Consider the following 24203-nt stretch of genomic DNA (forward strand, 5'->3'; position numbering starts at 1 on the left):
ATTCAGTTGTGTCTTAAAGCCCCTTCAGCAGGACCCCTGACAGCAGGTCTTCTGTGTGTAAGTGAGGCAGGGTCCTCCCTCCCAATGAGGCAGCCTCCCCTTATTCCATCCTCCCACCTTACTCTCCTTTGCTCCTTTATTTCATCTTTCTTTTATCTTCCACTCTCCTTTCAACCTGTCCCATCCTTACCGTTCTCCCCATCCTCTCTCCCTCTTTTCATCTTGCCCCTTGCCCTTCCACACTACTTCACTGTTTTCCTTTTGTTTTCTCTGAGTCACTCTTCTTCTAACGACCAACCTTTTTCTCTCCTCTTTCATCTGTCCTCAACTCTAACCTGTAACTCATCCCCATGTTTCTTGCATTTCGCTCATCATACTTTCCTCCTTGCTTCTCATGCTTCCCTCTGCCCTATTTTCCACCTCTCTGCCTTGCATCTTAATGATATAAAAGATAATGAATGAAAATGAATGTATGCACCTCTTTGAAGTAATTGTAAGGCAGTCCAAATAAGAGCATCAGGCGAATCCTTAAAAGATGTTTATTTAAACGAGGATCAAAGAACACTACACTGAAAGCTATATTTGTCTGTCATTTGGTTAGAAGAAAATGTTCTTGGGGACACAGCTAAAAAATGACATCTAAATGTCAGGCAGTCATGCATTGACATTAGAAGCAAGACTATTAAAATTGTTCATTATCAGAATTGCAGGAATGTACAGAAGCCCTGAAAGGAAAGGTGAAAAAAAAATGTATGTTGGGCATTGTGGCCAAAGGTTTATCTCCTACGTAGGAGATAGTATCTCGTAAGATAAACTTTTAATTCTGTTATAACGTCTGATGAAATCATATTGTGAGGAGACTGCAAGTTCCAACCAGTTTTGGTAGTTATCACTATAATCTCTATTTAACCATGTGGACCGCTGGTAGAGAGCAAAAAAGAGGCTAGTTGTCTCAGCCTAAGCAGCTGAGTTAACAATAATTTGCTTACTAGTTAGTTAGTCTACAAAACAAAACAAACATTATTCTTAATTGTCACATACCTACACACAGTACAATGTAGTGACATTTTATTCAATGTGATTGCAATTTAACCCATCGTAAGTGTATTAGGAGCAGTAGACAGCTATACATATACAGTATATGCAGCGTCCGGGGAACAATTGGAATTCAGTGTCTTGCTCAGGGACACTTTGAGGAGCCTGGGATTGAACCCCCACCCTTGTGGTTATGGGGCAATCACTCTACCGCCGAGCAACAAGCCTGCAACAGCAAACAGCAGCAGCGGAGAAAGAGCAGGTTGAAAAATGTGTTTTCTACAAGTATACCTGTTAAGCAGTTGTATTGATTTAAGTATTGGCTTGTTACTCACAAAGGTTTTATTGCACTTTTAGGCTATAACGTTAGTTGTCATGTTCGCTTCACTGTGACCCTGTTCGCTGACTGCAACACAGTCTCACTCCCAGCATGTCAAAAACCAACGCTTGGTCAGGTGCCTTTGGAGTAAGTTACTGACACAAAATGTCTCCTTTGCCGTCTCAGTCAGATGCAGGGGGCTTTTAACTAATTCCAATGTAGCACCGTCTTTAGTGTTAGCTTTCATACACAGTGATTATGCTAAATTCGAATTCATAACATGTATAGGCTATGATTTTGCCAACATCACCAACACAATGACTTGCACACTGCCATGGATCATTTGAGACCCTTTCCGCACAAGCAAGACGGTAGGTTTTGTAGGCTTTAATGGCTCAAAACGCTCCTGTTGGTGGAAACAATTCACTGCCTATGGCAACCTTAATCTCCATGTGCAGATGTTATGAATAACTGATTAGTTATCTGTAATACTGTACAGTAATTATTCAGTGATACTTCGGCGTGGGACGAGACACCCAGCTCACGAGATCGAGACGAAACGAGATTTTAACACTATTTAAGTTAACAGTTACACTGTTAGTTATTTTCCATATGTATGGTGGAGAGAGTCTCTTCACTCAGAGAACCAAGGTTACAACATAACCAAGCGTTTTCTGGCAGTAATTGAGACTCTTGACACCAAATGTTTTGTACTTGAATTTGTTATTTTACAGTAGACAGATTACCATCAAACTCAACAGATGATTTTTTTGAAGACAGATGCTTTTTTCTCCTCCTCTGCATTGTATTAATTGCAGCAAGGAAGTAGGCTACTCCGAAGGAACACGCATTTCCTGGGTGAAAGGCTTTAGTTTTCAGCTTGTAAGTCCTTTATGTTATTGCCTACCCATCCACCCTGACCTCCTCCCTACGCGGCCAGCCATGTTTTTATACAGCGGCCGTCAGTGCAGTGAATACAGCAAAAACAACGTGGAATGCTTACGAATTACAGTGCTTTACTATTCGTGGCCTTTTGAACAAATGGTTCATGAGAACAGGCTACACACACTGATGAAATAACCCATGTTTTACACCCTGCAGCACTACGATATTTTACTTGTTCAGAGGATTTACTAACACTTTTTTTAAAGACTCTTTTTCTCTAAAAAGAATTTGCGTTATGTGTTACTTCCTGCACCTGCAACCTTGTGGTACTCGTGAATGTGTTGGAGCACATATTTTCATAGGCTTCTCCTTGATCTCCTGTGGCTTGGATTGTATCTTATCTGTACTTCGCTTTGGAAAAATCTAAATCATCTTCCAAATGATTACATGTAAATGTAGTTACACTGACCTACGATACTGCATTTTTAGTGCAGCTTTAAAGGAGTTTGATCAGAGAGAATGACATTTGATTGTTGAGAAAATGAAAAATAACTGCCTGGTGTTGTCAACTTGAAAGAGAACTTGTATTTTTTATATTTTGAGAGAAATCATTGAAATACAGATCTCCTTCTCGGTTTAAATTTGATCTACATTTGGATAGAACCCCCCAAGCTATATATATATATATACAGTATATATAGCTTGTTTTGCTTGTATTCTCACTATTGCTACTTATCACTACACCAATGCAATGGACATTCAGGCACATGCTCTCTGGGTTTGTAAATGCCTGGAAAAGGCAGTATAATAAAGGAGTCATTATAAATAATGCAACTCCATATGAGCTTTAACACCCATGGCCAATACAATATTATATAAATGTTTTACAGAGATTTTTAATTGGACAGAAATTTTTCAAATTCATAGATTCACATCCGTCAAATCAAACAGTATTATTAAGTCTTGAAAAAAACGGATTTGTTCCGAGTGAGATCCCAAATAAGCCCCTAGGATCTCGGGATCAGACTATTAAACGTCTGCAGCTAATTATATTGTACTCTGATACTGTGAGGTAAAATACACAGCAAATATACAAATCAAACTCTTTAGTATACATATGTTATGTAGCTTAATCTATAAGGGGTTCAGCTTTACAACAATGGAATATTAATGCTGTCAGCAGATTAAATAAGCAAGAGACATAGTTGGATAGAGACTGCAAGATGAACAGAGGAAATGGGCTTGATGCAGACAGTACCTACTACCGTAACAGCCAATACTGCAGATCTATGTAACCACATGCACCATTAAAAAAAAGTATGACCCAATACAGGATAATACCAGATTGCTGTATTCTTATGTGTGGAGGCATGTCTGTTTATTTATAGAGGGAATCTTGGATTAGAAGATAGAAGGAAATAAAAGAAGACACTGGAGACAGGGCTAAGAGGACGAGGGTATGAATAATGGAGGGATCAAGCAAGAGAATGACAAGGAGGGGGGAAGAAAAGAGAGAGAAAGGCATGCAATCAGAGTGTTATGTTTCAAGTCTATACTAGGAGGAAAATAATGGATCTTACCATGAAATCCAACACATCCACAACATCACTGTGTCTGTTGTTATCATGTTTCACATTCGTAAAGGGTTCATCTGTCTTGTTCTTGATTTATATCAAACATACACACTCACTTGCACAGAAACATATTTAAAACATATATTATTTATAGTAGGGTTGTTTCTACTCTTAACAGTTGATGTATTTGAAAAAACATTATTTAGCAGGAGACAGGCAGTTTTATCAGACAGAGGAGGTACAGAGAGGGAACTTTTCAAGGTTTGACTGATTATGTACTGCACATGATGTGGAAGTGACAAAAAAAATCACACTTTAAGAAATTAAAATATAATGGAATCTTGATATAGAAAATAAAAAAAATATATGATTTTCGTTGCAGATTGTATTCATAAAAAGCTATTAAGGCATGCAAGGTTAAAAGGGGTTTTCATGTTGTAGTGACTTCTGATATTTGCCTTTTTCCATTTTCTTTAATATTTAAAGATATTTATTTATTGCACGGCAGACAAATATACGATATTCGCCCCTAAAAACACTTGGTCCTTCTCAATCTGCAAATATAGTAATATAGTATAAGTGAATAGAGCTGCACTTTTCACAGCTACAGCGTCATTGTTTCATCCTTCAGTAACGTACATCTTTCCTTAGGAACATCTCTTTAGATTGATGACACTGAATTGATTTACCACTAACTCCCTGGATCCTGTCCCTAATCCTAAACATAACCACTTATAACCCTTACCGCACCCGAGTGGATGGAGGATAACAAGATAAGAATTCAATCACGATAGGGAGTGAATAGTAATCAATGTCAATAACCTAACACCCCAAGAGAGAAAAAAGTAACCAAATAATAATAATAAAAACTTGCTGTATGTACATTTCATATGCACAGGCATTACCCTGAGTCAATTGCAAAGCAGTTGCAAATAAGACAGAAATGCTTAATGCTCAGTTAATCTCATCCTGGCTTACTGCTAAACTAAATTGGACTGCAATTCACTCAATATATTGGATTGGCTTTTACTGATTGGGGATTGGTTAGACTTTTCTTGTTTACTATTGATTCTTACCTTGATGTTCTTTGGCTGTTTGTTTTTTTATATCAAAGTGGCAAACTCAATGTAAGGGCCTAAAGCAGACCAAAGATTCGCGACGAGACAAAACCGTTTTAGAACGTTGCAGACGGTGGTGCCTGTGACCCATATATATATATATATATATATATATATATATATATATATATATATATATATAAAAAATATATATATATATATATGTGTATATATATATATGCCTGTGACCCAGCTGGTCAAGTCGCAGAGGCTGGTTTTAGAACGTAAGGGACGTCACCTGTTTCAAAAGCCACTAGCACAGTCAGCTTGAAAAGTCAGCTACAAAATATAGCAATAAAATTATCCATAATCCATTTTACGTCTATATTACAAACTGTTAACTGTTCGAAATGGCAAAAAAAAAAATTTGCGCGCACGTATGTTTGAGCGAGCGAGCTAGAGAGTGACTGAAGAGAGGGAGCACCTAGGGCAAAGCCGTGAATCAGAGAAATTAAACGTGTTTTTGCCGATTCATCACTAGAAATATAACTGTTGCCACATTCATATGTAGACGCAACAAATGATATACTCTGCTACAAAAAGCCTAAAAGTCTGAAGTTAGAACGAAAATACAAAATGTCGTTGCTATGGAGATAATACACTCTTATTTCGTCACATTAATGTGAACTGGCAGTTTTTAGAACGCTGCAGACCGGAGACCGGGCTTAAGACTTTTAAAACCTTTTAACCACATAGAATGCAAATCTGTTTCACAAAATGTATGACAGTATGATGAAAAATCACCAAATGATATAATTATTATGTATTATATAATTATATCATAAAAAGTGAATCATTTGATTATTTTCATAATTAATCAAATGAATGCGACCTGAAAAATAGGTAGATGGATTAACCAGTTAAAATAATAACTACTTCTACTTCTTTTAAGTTCTTGCTACAAGAAGAAGGGTGTATTATCAACACTTTGCCCATTATGAGACCATGAGCTTCCAAGCTAATGTAGCTAGCTTGAGTGACAGTGTTTCCTGTATATTCCTATAGTAGATCTGATGGTTCTGACCAAAACAAAATCCCATATGAGACATATATATATAATTTTTTATTTAGCTGACCTGCATGTGCATGTTCAGACTGTGGGAGGAAACTCAAGTGAAAAAGTGGGGCGCTCCACACAGACGTACTGTGCAAACATTTTATTGAGGTGTTTTTGTAGTCCCAAAAACAACGTGCACTTTGTAGGTTAACAGCTGGAGTTATTCTCACTTAGTTGTCCTCACTTCAATCCTTCAGTGTGGACTAAATGACTAAATAAATGAAACAATTTTCTGAATATTGCAATTTGACATAACAAACTATGATGTGATCTTACAGCCTCGCACAGCTGCTGTCACATCAGGATGTCTGAGCTCAACAGTACTAGGCAGCTTAAAACAAGGATAAACCGCGATTGAATATTAAGCTTGTGCAAGCACATGATGGAAACTCGATCATTAATGAAACATTTATTTACTCATATTTCATTGAGTGTTGTGGGATGCAATCTATCCACCATCTCTCATCTCCTATCCCTACTTACCATCCAAATCCCTTCTTCTCCTTTCGCCTCATCCTCTCGTGCCCCCCCCTCCTCCTCCTCCTGCCCCAGTCTCCTCCTCTAACCAACTGCCTCTTTCTTTGCTCCATTTTTGCCTCTTATTCATTACTTTTCCCCATCACTGTCCTCTCGCAGTGTGTCTTTTTTACTCTTCCCTGCATCCATGAAGAGTTGGGGGGGGTGGGGGGGGGGGGGGAAGGGGATAAAGTTGGACTGTTTATTAGGGTTGAAGGGAAACTGCCAATTTGGTTTTTTGGGTTGGTTTGGCTTGGTGGGGTATAGTTGACGAGGATAATTAAACATTGATTTGGGATGATGATGAGAACGGCAACAAAACACGAAACAGAGATTATGGTCGGGAAGCCAACAGCGTTCTGCTGAGCTCCGCAAATATCCGGGAGAGGAGAGGAAAGGGAGGCAGAGCAAGGAAGATATGGAGGGAGGGAGAAACTGGGAGGGTAAGACAGCAAGTTAAAAAATAGACAAAGGAGGAAGCAAAAGACCCTAAAAAGAGAGCAGAATACAGAGAGAGAGAGAGAGTTGGAATGAGGCAGCAAAAAAAAAAATAGGGACTTCAGGAGTAATATATATATATATATATATAAAATAGGGGACGGTAAATAGACTTAGGAGAAGCTTACATGAAGAAAGAAGAAAGAGAACAAGACTGCAGCCATGCAAGAGAGAAGGAAGAAGAGGTGACTAAAGAGACCATGTCTTCAGTGTCTTTGAACTTAACCTCTCTGATCTGACTCATTAGTTCTGCATTTAATTGGCACAAATACAGAAGGTACCAGCAATGCCTCTGTGTGTGTGTGTGTGTGTGTGTGTGTGTGTGCGTGTGTGTGCATGTGTGTGTGCGCGCGCGCACATGTTCGTGTGTACAGTCATTCGTCATTAAGCCTTAAGCGTATTAGTACGTACGCAGTGAATCATTAAATTAAATGACAATGACCTACAGATGGACTGCTCATCGCCACCAGTGGGTGTGGAAAATGTGCACACAAGCATGCAAGAATGTGATTGGGAAGATCTATCAGTTTGCTGATGTTGTATGTAATGTTGGTATGAGCCTGAATATCTTCTCTTTGGTGTTGTACACATCAACTATAACGCATATCATACAGAGCTTGGTTGATGAAATTAAATATTTAATGAATTAAAAGAATGTTGGACTGGTTGTTCATTACAAGACTTTCCACTGCAAGTCCACAATTAATAATTGTAATAAAAATAATATCTGAAAGTGTAGTAGTTAGAAAGGCAGTTGTAACAGCAGGAGAACCCTAGGATTAAAATGTTTTGTTTTTTTTGTATTGCAGAAACTAGATACGTGTAAATGTCTGACTTGAAAAGAGTGAAATTATCAGCACAAAATAACCTCTATCATCAGCTTCAGTGCAATGATCCTGGTATCAGCAGTGGCTTTTAAAATGCCATATATCAAACATTCTTCTTCATGTGTATACAGTCTGAACATGTACAGTAAGCAGCCATCATAGCAGCCCCACACTAATGAAAAAAAACATTGGTTTATCAGCCCCCGTGTCTTTATGAGCCATGGAATATATTATTTCCCATTCCAAGGTCAAACCACATGTCTAGGGCTCACTCATTAAATTGTTTTATTTAGTGCATAACAGCGCTAACCTACATTAACGCATCATCCATATCCGATTTACCACAATGTTTCTGTGATTGCTTTTTTAATCAGAGCTGATTTACCAGTTAAACTGTTGGAAATTGACAGATATTACTTCCTTTACTTGAGCTGTAAATATGTTTGGCCATAAGGCCTAGTTGTCTAAAAATATATATACATTGAATAATACATATTGATAAAGTGTCCCTGTCGATATCAGTAGAGTGGGTTCTTACTGAACTGTACAACCATCAGCAGAATGCAATTCTGTCCTGTCAAGCTTCTGTCTTTTCTGTCTTTTTTTGTCATTTGCATACATGCAGATTCATCCTTACACACTAATACAAATATGTAGGTAATACACATTCAGTCAATAGGGTTGTAATCTAGCTACTGTTATATATCAGTAGCTGTTTTATTTATCTTTATTGTTTCCTGTGTTGTAAAAACTTATTTACCTGAAAGTAGTGAAGCAATCAAATTGTACTAACAATGTGATACAATGGTGGATCAACTATGATCAATTACAGTCTCACTTATTTTTGTATTGTTATAATAATAAAATATTCTTTTTTTTAACTTTGTTTTTAACTGAACAAAGGAGTCAAAGATGTTACCAGGTAACCAGTTTGCTTCATTAAAACTAAAAATAAGGTAAATTGAATCATTCGTAATACAAAGGGAACTCCTTGAAAACACACATACACTGTAGCTTTTATTGTAAGCGTGGTTTTACAACAGTTTACACATGCAATAGAGCTACAGTAGCTTCATCTGATCTTTGGTGTCTCTTTTCTTTTGCATATTAGTGCACGTCCAACCAGAAAACATTTATACAGCAGCCTTGTTGATCAGCTAAAACTTTGCCCAGAGTGTTGGGCATTGAAGGAAAATCTAACATTTAATAAATATTAAGAAACATTAACTCCTCTCTAACAAAGCTGATTTCCTTAGAACTGTTGCTTGATGCAGATGATTGCAATTACTGCTTATTTAAAGCAAGTTTAGTATTATTAGTACTATTAGCATGTGAAGTTGTGAAATATACATAACAAAGAAGAGATCAAGATAATTAGCATATTGACCATTCTGCCTAAGCATGTTTTGGGGAGTATACCAGACATTATTCTACACTTATAATTTCTGCTATAATGATTCAGAACAGAACTGATTCTAGAGGATAAAAAAAACTAGACAATACTTATCCTTTAACCCATTTTCCCTAGCTGTGGTAGAGGAATAGTCAATCACAAATACAACAGTTGATTGAGTCTGACAAATAATAATACATCAGTGTCAAAGCTTGTTATCATCCATGCAATGACAAGGTACGAAAAGTGCATCTGCATGCACTCATGTTCCATAATGTGCACAGCATCTCTGAGAGGACCTTAAGTAAATAACTGCTTAACAGTCACGAGAGCAGCTATCTACTCCTCGTGATCTAACTGTTATTAATGCATGTTTCCAGTCACTATATCCTGAGTGTGCTGGTCTGAGCAGATGTTTTGTGTCTGTAAGTCCATTATCCAAATAACCACATACCACAGACAACATAGAGACTGTAGAGACAAAAGAGGTGAGATCACAGGCAGTGGTCTGCAGTGTGGAAAAAAAAAGGTTTACATTGACCTCCGTCTGCCCTTGCGTGGTGAGGAAAATGTGAGGCGAATCAACCTGGACACACAGAAACACAGACACAAACATGCACACACACTCAAAAATCTTATCCCACATACACTTGACAATGTACTCACTCATGCGTGATCCAGACAGACAAAGTGGTGTTTTAGAGAAGAATCGAAAGCGTGGGCTTAAAAGTAGGTTTTGAAATGATATCTATTTACAGAGGATGTTTGTGTGTGTGTGTGTGTGTGTGTGTGTGTGTGTGTGTGTGTGTGTGTGTGTGTGTGTGTGTGTGTGTGTGTGCATGCGTGCGTGTGCTGATGCATGTGTGTTGGTGCTTTGTGTTGATGGCAGAAACTAGCCTCACCAGCCTCGTGGTGCATTCAAATTTATTGTAAAATACCCTTTTCCAATCTAGTGTTTTTCTGTTGTTAACAGGAATTTACTGGTGAAATAAGTTACTTTCTTAAAAGTATCCTTTCAGGCACCGTTTAGGCACTGGCACTGTTTTAAAAGTATCGTTTTAGCAATGGTATCAGAAAAAATCCAAACGATACCCAACCCTAGTTACAAGTTTCAACTTCAATTTTAATCATCAAACAGTATGCTCTGATTGGCAGATATCAACACTGCCAAGTCAGATTCCGCTCACATTGCAATATATTTAGCCAGACCACATGCATTAGCCGGTCAAGCCTGCATTATAATTGTGATTCTGCAAACCTTTGATTTGCCCCTGAGTTACTAGTGCATACAGTAGCCTTTAGGCCCTTTGTATTTGCACTGCAGCTAAAGGTAGTTGCCACGCTTAAATGGAATGTTGAAGCTCACACAAGTTTTGATAATATAGCGAGAAATTGAAAGACCTATAGGTTTGGTTTATCAGTGTAAAACATGCATATTTGCATTTGACAACTATAAGATAGCAATGTCATACAAGTATCAATGTTTTTACCCCCAGTAGGGGTGTCAATAAAGACTGGGAAAAGAGATGTGCTGCGTGCGGCTATAGAATTTGGCTTAAATTAATTAAATAAACCCGTTTGGTTGATTGGTTCTGTGAGTAACAAGCAACGCCATGGTTACAGGTGTCATTCATGGCAATGGCAAGACTGGTGACGAAGACTGGCTCATTTCATTCTGTCTCTTGTAATATGTACAACACATAGAGATTCACTCACTGACAAAAGGAGTGTTGTCAAAGCTGTAGGCAGAGAGGGAAATGTAATGCAGACCACATAATGGCTAAATGTGAACACTAAGCTATACACCACCTCAGAACCTTGAAATGAGAAGTGTAGTTTTAGGCAAATATAGCTCTGGATTGGGCTGTTCAGCCACAAAGTGCAAGCCGAGCTAATGCCAGACTTGTTGGGCTATGGGCTATCCCTGGTGATGCCTATTGATCCTTCTTGACCTCTGACTGATGACAGCTCAGTATGTTTAATCCAAAATTGCCAGAACAAGCGCACACACACACACACACACACACACACACACACACACACACACACACACACACACACACACACACACACACACACACACAAAACACACACACACACAGGCAAAACATGAATAAAATACTACTTGGTAATATAATACTGGACTTTGTATTTGTTTAAGTCTTTGCTCACATTTTGACAGCTCTCCTTTACATAATCACCATTATGTTGTGAAGCTTCAAGGGAAAATGAAAAAAAGGAAAAAAATCCATTGTAATCAGGTAATTATTATGTTCCTAATGTAAAGCTGCCAACACAGTCAGACTAAAAAGCACATGCACTGCGCATTCTCAAAAGGCCCATTCACTATGCAATGGGAAATGCAATGGGAGATTAGCCAGAGAAAGATAAACGATGATAAAGAGGGACAAAGGGGAAAGGGTGAAATAAAAGAAATAATCAATAAATAAAAACAGATAAAAAGGCAGCTTAACCAAAAGGCCTCATGTTGAGAAGAAACTAGTTATAGATTTATCTCAGTCATCTAGGTAGTAAAATGTTGAGTCAAAATTAAATTATCCAGTGCAATGTTGTAGAATTTTTACCACTTATCAGTTCCACTGTCTGATGGTTCGACCTAGACGTTAATGCACACTTGAATAGGCATTGATTATATTAGTCAGGAGCATGTCTCGGACGCAGGGTTAACTAATACTCTGCCGACCAAGTAGATACACACATATGCACACAAACACACACTCACATACGCTCTGTGCTATAATGCATTGATCGTAAGTAGTTAGGGGGGTTTGAGAGTGCGTCAGAAAGCCTTCTCTATGTTCTGAGCTCCTCTGAAAATCTCTGGACTATTGGTGCTCTTTCTCAAGTGGAAATGGATCTAAATTGAGCAGCCTGCTTAAATAAAAGTTAAATAAAAAGGACACCAAGGGCAGTGTGTAGATCACAGGTGCTGGAATCTGGATGCCCTTGCTGGAGTAATGTTTCCAGAGAGGAAAGAAAATCAAGAATTGTAGCAATTATTTTGCAGTAAATTTAGAATGTGCCTGAAACACCAGATAATTAATAAATAAATAAATACATTCTGATCTGATTAAAATGCTGTGTGACAAATTCATACAGATAAATAATAACAAAAACCCTCTTTAATGTTATTATCTAACGGACAAAGGGAAGCTATCATCAATGCTTGTGTCACAAAACAATCTTTCCACTTTCTCTGATTACGAAGAAGTAATACACACTTTGATTTTTCTTTCCATCTAATCAGTAACAATCGGTAACATTGATAGAGCTTCAACTAGTGTGACATAGATCAGTAATGACATCCTGTTTGTGTGTAACCGAGAAAACCAAAATAAAAAGCAATATAAATAAATTTGTTAAGCTCAAATGGCCTCTTCCTGTGGCACCATGTTGTTTTCTCTTTCCCTGTTTCCTGCTATCTCTGATGCTCAGCACTTTGTGCAACCCCCCACCCTCCCTTCACCCCTCCATTTCTCCTCTCTTCATAGCATTGTGCCTCAACCCTCCTAATGGATATTGACCAAAGAAAGTCCGAAGAGAAGAAATGTACACACATGCACACCGACACACTCAGAGCTTTTTTTTTTTTTTGCTTTTGCTCAAAACAGAGCCGGTGCAATGAAGATGCCTTCTTATGGATGTTAATCTCACGATGCCATGTGACTCCCTGCATAGTATCAGAGGCACGATTCAGTCATGATCTTATGTGATGCAGTAAGATTGACATATTTTTAGACTGCAACATAAGCAAGCACATGTGGATTGGGTAGCATGATGGATCAGACAGTCGCAATGTATTTTAGAATAAGCTACATTGTAGCTCACACATCCATGTGTTTCAGCCTGTTCTCATGAACCATACGTTCAAAAAGCAACGAAAAGTTAAGCACTGTAGTATGATTTCCATGTTGTTGTTTATTTGTTTTTGCCGTATGCACCACATTGACTGCTGCTGTATAAGAACAAGGCCGGAGTGGATGGGTGGACGTTTAAAGGGATACTTCACCAATTTAGCATTCAGCTTTGTATCAGTAGAAACCCGATAGTATTTCTGAATGACCGTGCCTCCCTCCCTCATGTCCCCCTGAGACGAGAGATTTCTGCATTTGGGGCCTGGAAAAAATCTTCCGATGACGTAAAATGACGATTTTTGCGTCATTGGAAGATTTTTCAGAGGCAAAGGACTACAGCCAGTAGTAGGATCTACTTCCGTATGTTTTCAACACGCCCCACAGGGTTGGACTGCCGAGTCTGGCCGAGGTATTCCGAATGAAAACGACTGTCAGCCATCTTGAATCTGCCGCAAAACAGCCCTCACGGTTTTCAGCAGAAAACATTTACAACAATTATCTGCATTCAAACTACCGGACGTGTGTACCACCGGGATACATCGGTACAGAGCGGAGAATATGGAGGAAACGTTATTACAGACGCAATACTCGGCACACTACGTGAGCTTCGCCTGCACGGAGACCAGCGGTGTCGCTCAATGCCGCTAGCCGGCTAGGGGACATCCTCATCGGCTAGGTGGAAAGCTAATGCTAGCTGTCCACCTGTCCCATCCATCCTGCTTGCAAGTGTCTGCTCATTAAACAACAAGCTGGACTACATCCTCCTTCAACCAAACTCCCAACTGCGTTCAGTGACTGCTGTTGTTTTGTTGTTGTGGAAACATGCCTGAACAACAGTGTACCGGAACCGGGACTATCCAGCTACCAGGCTGCTCTCGCCGGCCCGTGGAGGTGGACTGGTGTAGAAATAAAATCCAACTAGCTACTGCTAACTGCTGGTGGAGCTTGTGACTGTTAAATGCCGACCATTCGACATTCCACGCTAATTCACGGCTGTGTTTATACTCTGTGTTTAGCTACACCAATGCTAGTATGCGTTAGCTGAACTTTACGGATCCTGCTTGCAAGTGTCCGCTCATTTAGACCACAAACTGGACTACATCCAACTTCAACGACACTCCCAACGTGAGTTCAGAGACTGTTGTGTTTTTGTTGTGGAAACATGCCTGAATAGTGTACCGGACTGTCCAGCTACCAGGCCTGCTAGCCCTCCGAGCTAGAGATGCTCTGTCGCCGGGTAAAAGAGGTGGGCTGTGTTAACACCGAGTGGTGCAGAAATGTGGTGATTTGTATCCATTTAACTGCTAACTGCTGGTGAAGTTTGTGACTGTTAAATGCCGACCATTCTACATTACACACTAATTCACGGCTGTGTTTATGCTCAGTGTTTACAGCCCACCAAGCGCTAATGCTAGTATGCGTTAGCTGAACTTTACGGAGCCTATAAAGTGTGTGTACTAAATGTAGCCTGTTTCGTATGTCGTTTTTATATATGTTAAATGTGTAACACCACTTGAGTCACGATGAAACGTTGTTTCGTGTATATGGTTGAAATGACAATAAAACACGCTTGAGTTGAGTTGAATGCCTCTGTCGGTCTGTCCGGGTCTGTCAAGCGGTAGGCGTGGCTTGTGAGTGGACTCAAAGCAACGAAGCAGGTGCATTCTGGGATTTGGTGTTTTTCATCCATATAAGACCAAAACACATTTTCTGGCTTTTCTCGGCCTAGAAGGCACCAATTTCAATTTTTTTTTCACATTTCTACTACATAAGTGACCCAATTTAAAGATATATTCAGCTTTTCAGCGGTGAAATATTCCTTTAAATGCAGGACTTACAAGCCAGGGAGCCAGGGAGTTTGCTTCCCAGAGAAAACAAAAGACTTTCACCCAGGATATGGGTGTTCATTGAAAGTGTTTTAATCCAAACCACGATCTTTTTCCTAAACTTAACTAGTCGTTTCAGTGCCTAAACTTAACTTTCGTCGCCGCGTGATGCTCACTTTTTCTTACCTAAATTTAACTGTAATCTCCGCCGAAACGACCGACAGCTCGTGGTGCTCTGTACCCAGCTCACAGTGACCTATTTTCGGTTAACTGAACCACCAACTGCCGCTTAGTAAATTCCAAACAAAACAGAGCAAGCTCGCCCCTCCCCCCATGTTTCCGTAACTGTCATGACTAACTGACTAACTGTCACTAACCCCCACCCCCTCCCCCAACTATCTTGTCGGTGATTGGCTGGAGTGGTTTGTTGTATTTTGGTGCACAGCCTGTGTCCCTAGAGTTTGTTTGACATTTACGACCCCTGTGTTGTCTCCGGAGACCGGGCTTTTTCATAGTGTATTCAGGGGGCAGACAGCTAGCGGATCAAGGAGAGATGCCTACAATTTGAGACAAAAATGAAATCACGCTGAAACCATGCAGGAACTCATAGTGCACCTTTAAGATCTTATTTTTTTATAATGCTTAAAATTTCAGTCCTAGTTGATTTGGTGTCACTTGTGGTTACTGTGACAGCAGCAAGTGTGGTTTAATACTACATCAAACACTCCTTAAGCAGCTCCATTGTCAGAAATACAACAGCAGAGCAACTGGTGTATCTGTTTATAGCGCAACCAAACAAACTTGCATTGTTTTAATAAAGAACACAGTCAAAAATGATTACAGCCCCTATCTGATTTCATGCTCCACGTGGTGCAATACGTTTTACACAGCAGCAGAACAGTAAATTTGTTTACCTCGCAGAGGTGTCTGTCTTCTGCAGTTCTTTATCTAAAAACTCAAAGTGGTTGCTTTTTCTTGTTCCATTATTCCCTTGCAAAAATAAGAAATTACATTGTCGTTGTCATTTCATGTAGAAGCATTTTTTGATAAACAGTTAAGTCAGAGCCAACGGCTGTGACAAACACAGTGTGGCTGCTTCACAATAAAAACCATCCTATGTTTCACCAGTTGAACATGTTTAAGGTGAAGCAGCAGTAGGAATTAACATTTGCATTAAAATTAACTTCATACAGCTCTACCATGTTGTAAAGAGAGCAAACAGTGAACAGTGATGCCGAAATAAATGAGATAACATTGGGTTGGATTACACGCATGCATCGTTTTCCTGCAAATCTCTTTTTTTTTTGGAAGACAATCCTAATCGAGCACAGGAATGGTGGACTCCGCCACTGCCAACATAGCAATAATTATTCAATATATTAACAACTATTACTTGGGTATAGGTAGAGACAAAATGTATGCTTTCAAGTATCCAGACAATCTGCTTGATGAGTTCAGGTTTGTAAGATTGACAGCTACCCTCACACCTACACCTGACCAGTAAGGAGTGCATTTCGTACTGCTGTGCCTACTAACTGCATCCTACCTTGACCAGGCAGGTGCAGATGGGAGGTTGCTATGCAAATCGGTTGTCATGCTTAGAATTGTAAGAAGCTGCTTGTCTCCCACAGTTAGCTGAACTGTCTGAATAAACAAGTTTCCTCTTTAGCTTACATGTAACATCATAGCGACATTCGCAGATTAAGAGGCGCTGTCTGCATTTCCTGTCAACTGGGATGGATTTGACATATTCTATCACAGGTTCTTCTTTCAAGAATTATTTTCCCTGACAGACAATTTCAGCTGTTGATTAAGAGTAAAAATGGCCAAGCAGAGCTAAATTGGTTATCAGATTATTCTGCAGGGCAGGGAGGACATTTTGTATTTGCTTCACATAAGACAGAGTGATATATTTGGCCATTTCATTTGCACCTGTGGAAACATTTTTATAAATTAATAATAATCAGCAGCACTCGTCTGTGATAGTATTAAAGCCACCTGTCACGCATAACAAGATCTGGAAGATTTTCCCAACATGTTGCCATGACAACACCACAACATATGAAAAGTCCCCTGAACTGAAAATAAACGTCTTAATAAAGCTTTCCGAGAGATTTGGGCAAAAATGTTGCCAGTGCTTTGGGATTTCGCACAGAGAGAGCATAAGATTCCACATGACCAACAAGATTTAAAAGAAATCTTAACTGGAACACATTTTTTTTTCTTTCTTTTTTTCTCCAGCTAAAGGGCTGCAACAGTCTGACATTAAATATGTTTCATTGGGATGGGAATGAACATCACGACATAAGGAAGCTGATTTGTCATTGTGTGAGAAAAACACCAATTCCAGCCATTCATTCAAGTTCTTTGAGTCTCATGCACAGGTCCACAAAGGTCTAACATTCCCTTACTGTAGTTCTATGATTAACATAATTTGCAATCATTTGAAAGTTGTGCATTAAATGAGGCTAATTTCTATGATAACATTAATATTATTCTATGGCTGCAACCACACCACTATCAACAATAATTACCATAATACCTTAAACTGCTCTTTCACTTTATTGAAATTCTATGGGTGTACATTTCCATTATATTTAGACTTGGGATGATTATTTGTTTTAAAGATCTATTAAATGATTAATTCCTTCTACACTGAAACCTTAACATTTTATAAAATGTTGTAGCGGTTTGATAGGCACCAACTACAAGCCAGTCAGTTAATATGAGAGACATTCAACAAAATGTCCTTGCCAAGATAAACCCAACAAAATATAGAAAAGTGTTGCATGTATTAACAGCAATGAAACGATGCTGCAACAAAATAGGCACATCAAAGCCGCAGTGAAGCAAACTGAAAAACAAGCATTAAAACAGCCACACTCTTCACATTTGGCCCAGGCCCAGCGAACCCGACAATGGCTCTGTTCCACGACAGACGTCTTTATCATTTCAGTTCATTAGTCTTTTACGACTGGATGACTGGCTAATCTCCACTTATATCATCTATCATCTGCTCTCATCCTCATAGCAGCGACTGATGCCTCCTGATTAACTTACACACACACACACACACACACACACACACACACACACACACACACACACACACACACACACACACACACACACACACACACACACACACACACACAGACGCTCACACTAGCAAACACATACAGGCACAGAAATCCTTTTTACTAATACTCCTTAAATAAACCATAGAACTCACCATTGATACTGTACTATAGACAGAAAATGAAAACACACAGGCAGACAGATCATAAATTGACAGTGTAGATAGACAGACCTGTAAACCAGTGTGTCATCCCCAGAGCTGTTGTATTGGACTTGGAACATCCTGACTCCAGTTGTAGGAGTCTGACTGCTCCATCTAATGAGGGCAGAGTTTCCTGTCAGTTCCATCAATGAGACCCTCCGGTCGGCCCCTCTGGTCTCGTTGTTAGGCAGTGCAACCTTAGAGGAGGTTAGGATGTCAGATGGGGCAGGGTCAGAGGATGGGTCTCGGCTACGGCTTGTACTGTTGGCCAGATGGGGCATCGCCGTGATGACTAGCTCCACCCTTCCTGTGGATTCACCTGCTGCGTTAGAGGCAATGCAGGTAAAGTTACCGGAATCTTTCAGGGACGTTACATTGATCTCCAGGCTTCCGTTGGGGAAAACCAAAGTTCTGAAAGAAATTGAGATATATCATGAAGTGAATTCAGTAAATCTTTCAGTACATTAACTGACATGTAAAATGTACGTATACTGTAAAATGTTCAGACAGTTGGCATAGTCAGAACTTTATATTAAAATGGGCCTGGACATTTAGCTTCACATCGGTTTCAAAGAGAAAAAAAAAGATCAGGGCACATTCACTTCTGGTTGCAAAATGACCCACGACTATTCCATTACTATCAATTTAAAAGGCAACTCCCTTCTGGTCCACACCTCCCAATTACGTAAGCCCTCTTCTCTGTGACCCACACAAGAGCCCATTGCTAATCACTCTTCTCCTTATCAACCCATTTAGTTGCACCTGTACTTTGCTGATGCTGCTGCCAACTTCGATGACCAGCATCCGGTCTCTGACTCTATCCAGAATCAATGCAATGACTGCCAGACTGAGGGGATGTGTTGCTGACTGATTGTGGGCTTTATCCCCATAAGTATAAGCGTTTAGCCAAATGGTATTTGCCAACAATCCAACAATGCTTCATATCCATAAATGTGCCTTTTCTGATCTAAGTATCTAAAGATGCAAACAGAAGTGTCAAATCAAAAAGTGTGTAAGAAAGGAATTAAAGGGAGGTGGCATTATTTTTTCAAAATATTATCAATCATTTTATAACATGTTTATGCAAACTCATAGCTAGAAACCCACATATTTGACAGATATGGCAACTATGTTACCAGATTGAAATGGGAGAAAGGTGTGACCTCAACAACTACCTTCTAATTGGTGGCCCCACTCTAGTCATACGCCCTACTACTACAGCCAAAACAAAAAATTATGCAAGACACACGTTCTGACTCTGTTGCACATTGGCAAATAGCACTGAGTTGGAACAGTACAATATATATATATATATATTTAAACAGCTCCTCTCTTGCACCTGCCAACTGGGTTGCCAGGTTTAATTTAATTTGGAGCGGTGCTCTCAGAGGACAAGTCACCTAAATGAGCACCTTGACTTTAATTTTGAGAAACTGAACAAGCTATAGGCCTATGGAGAAAAGTAATTCATTGTAGATTAAGCAAGAAAGAATGCCAGTACCTGGAGCCATTAGATATAAGTCGCCCTTCAGGGCTGATCCAGTGGACTTCAGGCTCTGGGTCGCCATTCGCCTTGCACTTCAGGCTGGCAGGTTGGCCTTCCATAGAAACTGTATGAGGAGACTTACGGGTCAGAACTGGTGGGTCACAAATAAACTCCTAAAGGGCAAAAAAGAATAAGGTCATTACATTATATTATGTTATTATTATTTAAATTATTTGAGTTCTGTCTTTGTTTCAATGTTGTGCAACTTTTGCAACTTTTTTTGAAAAGCTCAAAATGTTACCTCTTCAGGTATTGTCCAGAAGTACTTGGCACTGAGGTCAGGGGGAGAGGCGCATGTCTCGAGATCATCTTCTCTGGTCAGTCTTCTCAACCACAGAAGTTCACAGTTACAGTGAAGGGGGTTGCCACCAAAACTCAACACCAGGGAGGTGAGTGGGGAGCCTTTGGACTTGGCATAAACTGGGATTCTCAGGAACAACGGGTCTGGGGGAATTTTCTTCAGTTTGTTGGATGTCATGTCTAGTCTGTGAAAAGAGGGGTTAGGAAGAAGATGAGAGAAGGGGGAAAGAGAGAGAAATCCATATTTTTTCATTAGATCAACAGTATTTTATTCAGTTGACTAGTAAACCAGCCTGTGCATATATATATATATATATATATATATATATATATATATATATATATATATATATATATATATATATATATATGTGTGTATGTATATGTACACACATTATCCGCTCATTAGGATTAATGTGGAAACTGAAGTGTTGATTGATGTGCACTGTTCCTGTTTTATACATTAATAAAATAAAATAAAAAATCCTGACAAGACCACGCCAGAAAGCAAAACCTCCTATTTCGCAATATTTCCATTTTAAAACAATCCTAATAGGGGACCTGATAACATTAACGAGGAAACTGTTAACTCCAACAGTTGACTTTCAGTCAGAAAGTGATGCAGCTGCAGTCGGCTCCGCAACAAAATCTCGACCATAAAGGCCAGAGATCAAAGTAAGAGCTCTACAGATATTGAGCGTCATCAAACAATATCTTTTCCTGTTAAATGTCCAGTGTAATCTGTAACACCAGTGTTGTCACCAGTTTATTAGCCGGTAGGAAATGTCCTCACTGTGGCATCCCTACCGCTCATCCATCCATTTACCTAGCCAGCTTGTGTAGGTTGGTGAATACCCCTTGGGGAACATTTTCAATGAGGTTATGATCCATATTTAGGGTATTGACGTTGGTTAGGCGCCCAATTGTGTCCCAGGGTGCCTGAGCAAGGTTGTTGTAGCTGAGGTCAAGATCTTCCAGCGTGGACAGGAAGTCATCAAAGGCATGGGGAGATATGGAGTGGAGTTGGTTGTTGGCAAGGATCAGGTGACGAAGGTTGGTTAGTCCTTTGAAATGGTCATCCTGGTCAGTGAAAAAGCAAAAATTCTGTAAGAAGCATCACCGTAGTGTCATAATAAAGACACTGTATCATCTACTGTACTCTACTGTATTATATATATGTTTCTGTCATTGTAGCTCTGTCGTTCAATTATGTGTATCTATTAACTACCCATCCAAACTTAAAGGCCTCCAAGTCTGTTTATCAGTCCAATGATCCATCTGCCTACTCATTTACCATTTACCATCATTTATCCATACAGCCATCCATCCATCAGTCTCACCTTGATCATAGTTAATCTATTAGAGTCTAGGTGGAGTGCTCTCAATCGCCGCAGGTCATTGAAGGCTGAAGGGAGAATTTGACTGATGGTGTTTCTGGACAGGGTCAGATGTAGCAGGCTGGTCATGTTGGCAAAGTCCTTTCTTCGGACAGCTGAGAATGAGCAGAATAAACACAAAGAGACGCTCCATCAACAGAGTCTTAAGTGGCCCAATATATTAAATAGATATAGTATTAAAACTGGTAGTCAGTAAATCCATATGCACTACATAGATTTTTGAGGACAAATGTTTGTATTACCACAGAAAGATGACTCTGGTTTGTTCTGCATATTTTTATTAAAAAAAAAAATCTGAGATGGATAGGAAGAATACATACAAGATAAGCATTTAAAAAGAAATTGGTGGTTAATGAAAGGATGTCTGCTTTTCTGATGAACATGCTCCTATGATCACATTTGGTCATATGAAAACCATCGTCTTTTATATTTTGATTGACAAGCAGAGACCTAATCAGCCTCTAGAGTTCAGAGCCTGTAACCCATGATACCAAAACGTTTGTAATTAATTCCTGTTAACTTTTTGGCAAAATACATTACATTAAGAACCTCAGTTGACTGCATAGAGAATCTCTTATACCCCAAAATGAGACACAGAATCTTTAGTTTTGCAAGGGCTAGTGCTAAACTGAAATTGATTTGGACGTGAATAATGTGACTTAAATAACTACGGCTGTGTGATATTGTTAATGGTGTATCAAATTATCTTCCTGGACCCTGTTATAGCAGTCTTTTTTTTTTTTTTTAGCTTGTGTGTCTTTTGTTTTGGCGAACTATGGAACAGAATTTATTTTAAGTTGAGCCTGGGAAGATTGGGTAGTTGCCTTGGTGGGAGCTAATGGGAATCCAGATTAAAAAAGAAGGATAAACCAACACTTCAGTTCTTAAAAATAAGTATGTTTCAAAGTATCCAAGAGAGCGCTTTGATATAAGGAGGATATGAATCATGAATGAGATTTGCTAGAGTGAACAGCAAAACAAAAAAGTTTCAAAGTTAAAAAGAAATACCAAGACCTATGAGAAATATTGCTTATTGTGATTTCCAACAAATATGATCTCTGACTTTGCTATACAATGTTTTTCCTGTCAAGACATTGCTCACTCTTCTACAGCTTCTGCTACTCAATATTATAGCAAATCATGTAAGATGATAGTTGATGAGGATAAACAGACTGAACCATGCAAAATGTCTTAATGCCCTGCCTTCGTTGATGGTAAAATGGAATACAGGACAGACTGGCATGTATGTTACCTGTAATGAAGTTCTCTTGGAGCCGTAGCTCCACGGTACGCCGGTCAATGGCAGCAGGAACAAACAGCAAGCCTGTCTTGGAGCAGAGGATAGCCAGCGATGGAGAAAGACTCTGGCACATACAGCGTTTTGGACACGGCTGTCCCCTGCATGCTGCTGCCAGCAACAGCAAAGAGAACCACAGCCTTTCCATTATCCTCCACTGGGAACAGGGCAACTGGAGGCAGAAGAAAATGCGCAATGAGTTGAAGTGGATAGCCTCCCTTAGGACAAAGCAACATGCACAAAGTCGCTTGCCTGCAGAGAAACTTGGTCACAAACATATAAAACAAATATATAAGCACAAACAAATATGTAAAGCCCTCTGTTTCCTTTTTATTATAATAAAAAAAAAGTAAATGCAATTGTTGGTAGCTTGGTAGATTGGCTTGCCTGCTAACCGCAGCACACATAATTTGTTAAACATAGTTTTGTAGCTGAGGTGACCCACAGCTTGCAGTGCTCTTAAACATATTGACTTCAGCCTCAATACAGGGGCATTAAAAAGGTAATCTGAGTTGATCTAAAACTGTCATATACATCAAGTTTTAAATGCGCTATAATGCACCACACGTTTACTGCAAAGAAAACTGATGAGTAATGAAAGAATCTGTCTGGTCCTGTAGTTCTTTGCATATAGTTTGTCTTTTCATACTCAGCCACATATGAAATAGTTTCTGTCTATGCCTCATGCATGTATTTCAGTGTTACTTTTTCCATACTTATAGTTCCAGTGTGTAACATGTTTAGTGGTTTATTATCAAAATCTGTGTTGCCTGTTCACAAACGTGTCCTTTTTCATGAATATTTACCACCACCATCAATTCCAAGTATTCCTTTTAGCTTGGAATTTTACATTTGCATTCACATGAAGTGGGGTAGACACTCCATAATCATGCGCCATCTTGAAATACGTTAGCCGGTAAGGGACATACAGGACATACTGCTCCGCCTTTTGCGTTTTCACTGTCAAATGATAAACTCACAGGTGCTGCTAATGCTGCTAATGGGTATTGTAGCTTCCCGGCCCTGGCAAGTTTGAAGAAGGAAACAAGGAGGACCACACGTATTCAAAATCCAAATTTCAGGAACAGGAGTCTTCTTCTTCGCCCAGAAAAAGAAAAAGGATATTGAGAAGAGCAAGAGACTGGCCTTTTGAAGCATGAAGGCTACCGTGGCTGTAATATGTATTTTGACCTGTGTGGTGCGAGAGAGTTGATTGCGATATATGATCTCAACGCTAGATGGGAGAGATTCCTACACATTGGACCTTTAAAACAACAAAATAGACCAAAACCACTAGCAGAATAAATGTGTAGGTATATACTGTATAATTGTGTGATTTCTGCTTACACAATGGACGTAAACATGTGATTACACATCCAAACTGCTTTTGAGCACAATACTATCTTTTACATCCTCCTTTTTTAAACATTACAATACAGTCAGGATAGAGAGATGAGAGT

General features: G+C 39.3%; 1 protein-coding gene across 6 annotated transcripts in view; it reads right to left on the bottom strand.

Annotated features, from left to right (window-relative positions):
• zgc:172282 (leucine-rich repeat and fibronectin type III domain-containing protein 1-like protein) overlaps positions 1–24203 on the bottom strand; it is a 196360-nt gene that overhangs the window by 60101 nt on the left and 112056 nt on the right. For all 6 annotated transcript variants that reach the window (XM_039785642.1, XM_039785633.1, XM_039785597.1 and 3 more), the window contains exons 3-8: positions 22699–22915; positions 21390–21541; positions 20876–21129; positions 19991–20234; positions 19705–19862; positions 18234–18614 (exon numbers count right to left, since the gene is read on the bottom strand). In XM_039785642.1, coding sequence (XP_039641576.1) covers positions 18234–18614; positions 19705–19862; positions 19991–20234; positions 20876–21129; positions 21390–21541; positions 22699–22891 — 1382 coding nt within the window. In that variant the 5' untranslated portion in view covers positions 22892–22915. The remainder of the gene's footprint in view (positions 1–18233; positions 18615–19704; positions 19863–19990; positions 20235–20875; positions 21130–21389; positions 21542–22698; positions 22916–24203) is intronic.

The sequence above is a fragment of the Perca fluviatilis genome, chromosome 2 (genome assembly GCF_010015445.1).
Source record: "Perca fluviatilis chromosome 2, GENO_Pfluv_1.0, whole genome shotgun sequence".
In the NCBI taxonomy this organism is placed as follows: domain Eukaryota; kingdom Metazoa; phylum Chordata; class Actinopteri; order Perciformes; family Percidae; genus Perca; species Perca fluviatilis.